This window comes from Trachurus japonicus, chromosome 16, assembly GCF_045865225.1.
Source record: "Trachurus japonicus isolate A0001 chromosome 16, Traja_1.0".
Classification (NCBI taxonomy): domain Eukaryota; kingdom Metazoa; phylum Chordata; class Actinopteri; order Carangiformes; family Carangidae; genus Trachurus; species Trachurus japonicus.
In genome coordinates this window covers 36,014,761-36,022,850 of record NC_140922.1, presented here as the reverse complement: position 1 = coordinate 36,022,850, position 8,090 = coordinate 36,014,761, and the positions used below count along the sequence as shown (strand labels likewise).

The 8,090-nt window shown below is 42.4% G+C and overlaps 1 protein-coding gene across 1 annotated transcript in view; it reads right to left on the bottom strand.

The window, feature by feature from the left end:
• Positions 1-2,021: 2,021 nt before the first annotated feature.
• Positions 2,022-8,090, bottom strand: part of LOC146972827 (secretory phospholipase A2 receptor-like) — a 10,599-nt gene continuing 4,530 nt past the window's right edge. Inside the window, exons 2-6 of the mRNA XM_085803268.1 lie at positions 7,725-7,769; positions 6,409-6,762; positions 2,676-2,999; positions 2,502-2,599; positions 2,022-2,186 (exon numbers count right to left, since the gene is read on the bottom strand). Of these exons, the coding sequence (XP_085659394.1) occupies positions 2,022-2,186; positions 2,502-2,599; positions 2,676-2,999; positions 6,409-6,762; positions 7,725-7,769 (986 nt within the window). The remainder of the gene's footprint in view (positions 2,187-2,501; positions 2,600-2,675; positions 3,000-6,408; positions 6,763-7,724; positions 7,770-8,090) is intronic.

Sequence of the window (8,090 nt, the reverse complement as noted above, 5' to 3'; positions counted from 1 at the left end):
TGTGGAGACAACTTAGAACAACTCTTGGATACAGTGGAAAGGGAATTGAGTGGGATGAAAATTTGGTTTGATGAAAACAAATTAACATTGAATTTAAGTAAAACGAAATTTATAATCTTTGGGAACCGAACCATCAACGCAGAGAAGAAAATTATGATACATGATGTAGAAATCGAAAGAGTATCCGAAATTAAATTCTTAGGTGTACTAATAGATAACAAACTAAGTTGGAAACCACACATAAATTATATTAAAGCCAAAGTATCCAAATCAATTGCAATACTAAATAAAGCCAAAGATCTATTAAATCAAGCCTCCTTATATACATTGTACTGTTCCTTTATTCTTCCATACATCACCTACTGTGTGGAAGTGTGGGGGAACACTTATAAAACCAATATAGAACCAATCTTTTTGCTCCAAAAAAGAGCAATAAGAATTGTTAATAAAACCCCCTTTAGGGAATCTACAAATCCACTTTTCATCAAACTTAAAACCTTAAAATTCCACGATCTGGTTGATCTTAAAACTATCCAAATCATGTATAAAGTAATAAAACAACAACTACCTAGCAGTATCCAAGGGTTGTTCCAGTTGAGGGAAAGTATGCATAACCTGAGAGGAAAATGTATATTTAAAAAACCACCAGTAAGGACCAACATGAAACGCCACTGTGTCACAACAAAAGGAGTTAATTTGTGGAATAACTGCAGCAACGACCTGAAAATGTGTAACAACTTAAATGAACTAAAGAGATTATTTAGAAACAAAACCCTGAGTTCCTATGCGGTGGACTAACGTTTTGTCTTATTTTATTGTTTTTCTATTTTAGGGACGGGACTAATTATCCTGAATACATATATTACTATGATTGTTTTATGCATGTATATGTGTTTATGTATGTGTGCGTATGTATATGTATGTGTATGTGTATATATATGTGTGTGTGTGTGTATGTGTGCATGTGAGTGTGTATATGTATGTATATGTATATGTACAACTTATTATTGTCATCATTATTTTGATTAACAGTATATAAATAGAGGGGGTAGGACCAGAAAAGTTTTTAACTTCTTCTTACCCCTTTTGAACATGGCAGGCAATTTTCTTTTAGAGATGATGATTGCCAATATGCACTTATCTGATTTTTTTTGTTATTTTTTGTTATTTGGTTTGTTTTTGTTTTTATTAGCCTATGACATGTTCAATAAAGAATCGAAATGAAAAATAAATAAGTGACAGTTAATTCACCAGGTTTGTCAGAATTTTGCTCACTGAGCTCGCATTGTAGAGCCACTGTGCCAGTTAATTCAATTACAGCTCCACCAACAGCAACAACCTTTTTGCTTGACTTACATATGTGTTCACCTTGCCTAACATCTTTGTATGTGTTCAGGGAGATCACATTGCATATGCCCACTTTTGTTTTCCCTTGTAACAGTCCCCAGTTTCTACAGACTTTATGTCACTGTCCTCCTGTATTGAAAAGTCTTCAGTGGTAAAAGTGTCACCATCTGAATCTGTGTCAGCTGACAACACATTCACTTGTTTGACTTGCCTATTTTTTCAGATCTGCGCAGCTTTTTGAAATGGTTGTTTCCCACAGTTGTGACAGAGAGCAACAAAACAGCGTAATCACAATTATACTGTCTGCATGTAATATTCATAGAGCCCTGGTCAGAGCCTGGACATCATCTATATTAAGATCTATTTGACAACACAAACAAATATCTGATTTTAACTGTTACATGTTCATTTAAATGTTGGAACCAGTCAGAGTGTATAAGTGTCAATCTCTTTAACTACATACATAAATGTTAAAGAGTGACTAAAGATAGAAATATCATCTCAACAACAGAAACATACAGAAATAAAAATAAACCCTAATGTCTAAATATATATGATGGATCAATCTGTAGAGAGGAAAACTAAGATCCAACGAGTCAAGTCACAAATCTTTAGTCAAACTTATCAGCAGGAAAATCAAAGCATAGCTGGGTCAGCTAATGAAAACCAGTGAACTAAAGATCCTCTCTGGCATCACAGGCGTCTTCATCCTCACAGTAACCTCTGACCTCCTCCTCCTCCTCCTCCTCCTCTCTGTGGAACACCTCCCCGTCCGGCTGCTTCTTCCACCAGAGCTTCACCTCCTCCTTCACCCCCTGGTCCTCCAGCTTCTGCTGCAGCTGAAACACAGAGGGACAGCAGCTCATTACCAATCTCTCTGATTGATTATTGACAGCAAATGATTAGGAAGAAGTTTTGAAATGAGCGGAATTTCAAAGTGGTTCCTCCACGGACTGGACAACTGAGACCAGGAAGACGGGATCTGGAACCACAGGCTTTTACTGGGGGTTCACAAAGTGAACTCCTTTCCCAGAGGACAAAGTCTGCAGGACTCGGACCTTGGTGGACCCTGAGGTCCAGATCTCCTACTCCCTGGTCCTGCTTTGTCACAGACTCTTGACCTTCTACCCCAGACGCCCCCCTCCTCCTCTGACCTGCTGCAGGATGGACTGCTGCACCTTCGGGTCTCTCAGGTCTGCAGATCCTCCGTTCACCCGAACCTTCACTGACCTCAGCACAGACTGTCGCACATCTGCAGAGGACACAGACCCTGGTGAGACAGGTGAGACAGGTGAGTCTGGAGGCCACAGCGCTGACGGAGGACTCACCATGATAGCAGATGAAGTGTACTCGTGTGGTGCATGGTTCACTGCCCCACAGAGTTGATAATATCGTCCCACAGCGGTCTTGTCCACCCGACCTCCGTTTCTCCCAGTTCCTGAAAGAACTGTTGCTCCCGTCCGACCAGATGAAGACATATCTTTGCAGACCTATCCAGGCCATGCTGGTGTTTGAGTCCAGTAGACCAGAGATCTCATCAGTGTCCTCCTGACTCTTAATGGTGCTCAGGTCTGTGTACATGTGGCGGCAGTAACTCTGAGCATCGTAGAAGTTCATAGGCTGAAGGTGCAGGATGTGACGGTTCACTGCAGCTGAGAGGGAGAAGGACACGTCACTGTCACTCTATCAAACTAACAACACCAGAGGCTCCTCCTCCACCAATCAGACTACTTCCTGTCACTTCCTGTTTATCCGCAGTCAGAAACAATTCAACATCTGTATCACGTTCTGTCGTAACTGGTGAGTTTAAATATTGCCTGATCAGTTTGTCCTGAAAGACAAGTAAGTGTTTTTTTAGGGTCCGGGCAGCTAAGCTGCCGGGACACTATTGTATTCCTAGGAATTCTTCTTCTTCTTTCTTTCTTTCTTTCTTCTTCCAAGGAAGTCATACTTCCCATGGGCGAAAACTCACCAAACTTTGTACAAAGGTTCAGTCCCATGCCAGATTCACTCAACTCCAAGGACATGTGCCCCCCCCTCCTAGGGGGGGCACAATAAGCGTTTAAATTTAAAAACTTTAAAAATTCCTACCAAACCAACGGTAGATGCTACAGTGTTGAAACTTCACCACAATGTAGCCTCAATACTGCTGAAACTTTTGTCCACTTAAACTTATTACAAATTATGAAGTCCATCACTCTGTTTTTTTGCTACAGAGCATCTCCAGACTGTCCTCGACAAAACTTGTTTCTCAGATTTTTGATTAAGCAAAAATTGAGCCTACAGTGCATGAAAACGTTTGACTGTAAACGGTACTGTAAACATATACCATCAAATTCTTGCTAAATACATTTTCAAACTTCCTGAAAAAAAATGAGAATATTCTGGAGTCATAGTTGATGAAGTTTAGCAAATATCAGAATTTTAATTCAAAAACTGAATTTTCTAGAACATTTTGAATTCTGCTCTCATGGGAACAACTGCAGTCAATGTGAGTGTGGAATTTATAAACATCAGATTTTCTCTTATGAAGCAAAACACTTATCATTAAAAACAAATCACCAACATTTCCATGCTGTCAAGATGCAATTTATGTATTATCAGATTTTTGTTTAGATGACTGAATTTCTGAAATTTTGACCATTTCATCACAACAGCTGCCCGGGCACTGACTCACCTGAGTGGATAAATGAAGCTACACAGCAGGTCTCACCACCAGCCAATTAGCTCAGCAAGTTAGGAGCTGGTTCTTGGTGTCAGAGGTTGTGAGTTCGAGACCCAGCAAGGGTGATGATGATGATGACAGATCAAAATGTCAGTTGTCCTCAATACGAAATACAAGACAATTGTCCTAATGGTGGCATCACAGAAAGCCTCTAAGTTTAAAAATCCAAATAGCTTGGACTGGACCATGTGCGAAGGCTCCTAACATCTTAAGAGTCACAGTAGATGTTTGACAAATACATATCATTGTTTTACCTCAAAAACTGATTTTTCTTTTTACTGTGGTTTCAAATCTGCCTACACGACAGTGAATGGCTTACTCAATTTGTGAAGCCACTGTTGAACTGCCACTTGTCAATTAGTGTTCAGTGTTCAAATCAGACCGTCAGTCCGTCCGGGGGGGGTGCACAGTCCATAGATGGAAACACACATGATTCGAATTTCTTTTAATGTGCATTTCCCAGTAATTCGAATCACTTTAGATGGAAACATGGCTACTGACTTGATCTGACAATGGAACAGAACACACACACTCACAGACTTCACCTGAACACACCTCTAAGGCTACGTTCACACCGCAGTTGCAAGTGGCCTGAATCTGATTTTTTCGCTCATATGTGACCCATATCTCATTTGCTTTTGACCGTGTGAACAGCACAACTCGCATTGAATCTGACTTTTTCAAATCAGATTCAGGCCACTTTTGAATGTGGTACTGAATTGGATACGTATCTGATTTTTTTGAATGCGACCGCAATCTGAACAGCCAGGTCGCATTTAATGCGACTTTGACGTCATTCTGACCCGCGCTGCACTGTTTTGTAAATGAATGACAAATAAAGTTGATTGAAAAACAAAAAATGTGCCACAGGCGCTTGTTGGGAGACACACACTTATCAATGACCGATTTGATACGGGATTACCTCAAATAATAGCCGGTATTCATTTGTTTACACAAACAAATACAGGCCGGCCCTAAATACAAGCTGGGTCAAAAAAAAAAAAAAAACTCCGTCGCCTGGAAAAAACTGACAACATATGATCAGAAACTATTTCAACTTTGTGGACTGTCTGCATGTGAAGACTGACCGGAGTAAAGCTGGCCTCATCCTCTGCTTCAGAGAGGGACAAGTTGCACTGTTGGACCTGGGTCTCTGCTCCGTCTCCGGTCCCGAACGGGCTCGGACACGGAGCGGGGGGGGGGGGTGAAGCGCTACAGCGCAACGGTGACAGAGACCCATGCAGGTCCGACAGCGCAGCGAGGACAGTAGGTGAGGAAGAGGAAGATGAACTAATGAACAATGAGCTTGGTTGCTAATGAAAATAAACTGGGGGATTTAGAAATAAAGGCTGTTGGCCGTAGCGTCACACTGAGCTGTCAGATGATGAGCCAGGCAGGCTGGGACTGACATCACATCAAAAGTCGGTGAGTTTAAATTCAGACTCTTTTTTTTTTTTTTTTTTAAGCGTAATGCTGTGAGTAGGTATAGGGAGGCTGATGGAGTGCGGGAGGGGTGGCAGGTTCGAATCCGACGTGATTTTTTTTTTCTTTTTAGCATTAAGCCATAAAGTCCTACAATAGCCTACCGGTTGCCGTTGCCATGGTTGCTTCCATAAACACCGTTGTGGCGTGATGTTACTGCGCATGCGGGTCACTTCAGGAGCTTGAGCTGTTCACACAGCGATCCATAGACAGGCCACATTTAAAGACGTAATGTGAACAAGCCAAACAAAAAATCGTATTTGAGCAATAGATCAGAATTGAGCATTAAGACCTGCGGTCTGAATGTAGCCTAAGTCAGTGAGTCAATAAGACTGAAATCTGAGGCTGCAGTTCCTCTCCTGACCACTAGAGTGAGTCAGTCTCCATGGACTCAAAATGTTTACAGTCTCACTCACTCACTCACTCACTCACAAACTAAACCACTGTGGGGGGGGGGGGGGGGGATTTTCAACACATTTGAGGCATTCTGGTTGTACTATGAGGAGAAATAGAGGGAAAAGAAAACATTGCTTCAGTTTTTTTTTTAAAGCAGATTTACTACTGACTGAGGTTCCTATCATTGTAATTGCAAGAAGGGCTGAAGTGTATGAAACTGAACTCAGAACTGGTCTAGTGTGGAGCTGTGGCTGGAGAGTGGCCAATGCCCGCCCATGCCGCCGGGACTGACTTCACTCTGACAGGTTGTGGTTCTTTCTGGCTCTGTTCAGTGGTTCTGGTCTCTGTCAGAATCTGGTTTTAAGACCTGAACTGTATCCAGGTAACCACAGCTGGGCTGTGACTCTTTTCCTCTGTAATAACCAGGTGACCAGACCTCAGGTCTGTTAGAAACTCACCGGTGTAGCAGAAGAAGGGATGCAGAGTATTACAGTCCTCCAAAGACCAGGTTCCAGTCTGGGACATGCTGACACAGTTCCCTGTGTCTGATCTTTGGTACCATCCAGAGTCCACCACGGCCTCCTGTCCACTACCAGACCATTTCCAGGGGACTTGAAAGAGTCCGGTCCAATAGTACCCTCCTCCGAACTTCTGATTGACCTCAGCGTTGCTGGCTAAGTCCTCGATGGTGGCGAGGTCAGTGTAGTTTTGTCTGCAGTAAGCCTGAGCTTCGGGCCACGTGAAAAGGGAATGGACAGCATGAAACTCTTTCCTGATAAATTCAGGCAGTGGACGACACAACGACACAAAACCTGAGAGAACACACAGAGGGGCTGAGCATCAAGACCAGACTGTGGAGCAATGAATTATGGGTGGGTAAAGAAACACACAAACATCTGTGAGCACCTGTACACACATTTAAACCATTTATTACACGGCTCTATTGAATGCTGCTCTCCGATTGGTCCAGCGCTGCGTTCTGCGGTCTGTTATTTCTGTATAACGGACCGTCGTCATGTATAACAGACCGTTGCTAGGGACAGCGCTCTGATCAGCGCAGTACAGAAAAGAGAAACTAGGGGAGGATATTTACCTTGTGTTTCATTTTTACCGTCATTAAACAGCGTCGGACTAACAGTGATGTTAGATAAATGACTGGTAACTTGTTACAAGGAGAGTGGAGGCTCCTTCCACATCGCTGCTGAGCCTCTGACCCGGTGTCACAGCTCTCCTCTCGTCTCGGTGCAGCTGGCACCGCGGCTCCGCGACACAAACGCACCCCGTAAACAGTAAAGTTAATCTCTTGTTTATGACAGATACGACTACACACAATACACACATCTTAACACGTGTATGGTAATCTATCGATCCACTGATTGATTATCAAAGGCTTCAGATGCATGAACGGGAGGAGGCTCGGCAAAACAGCGGAAGTGACCGGTCTTGCAGATTCGCTAAATGCAATTTTAAATCGATGAAAGTCATATTTTGGTCAACATTATGTTTCAAATTAATTATTTCACTCGTAAACCGTGTAATAAGCGGGATAATGTACAGTTGGTCGGTTGTTATGGAGAAATAAACCCCTTCATGTTGAATGAAACCCCTCCGCTTCGCGTCGGGGTTCCATACAACCTGTCGGGGTTTATTTCTCCATAACAACCTCCGAACTATACATTATCCCTTACATAAACACCTGTAGACACTCGTAACAACCTGTAACCACGAATTAACACCTGTAGACACCTTTATGAAGCTGATGTAAAACACAAACCTGACAGCAGCAGGAGGACGAGTCCTGTCCTCTCCATGATTGAAGCTGTCAAACAGAGACATCACAGAACCAATGTGTCACAATGATGTAAAAATAAAAGCAGACTTTACAGGAACGACAATATACCTTCAAAATAAAAGACCTTTAACTCACCACACAATAAGACAGACGAGCCTGAAAAGAATGACAAATTAAAGACATGAGAAGACAGAAGCAGCTGCATCAGATTAACACTATGACAATGATACCAATGACACCTGAGCTACAGGTGTGTTATAGAGGTCATCAGACGCAGTAACTAGATAACGAGATAAAGTTTAGTAGAGAAGTGTAACGTACCTCAGTCAGTCAGTCAGTCAGTGCTGA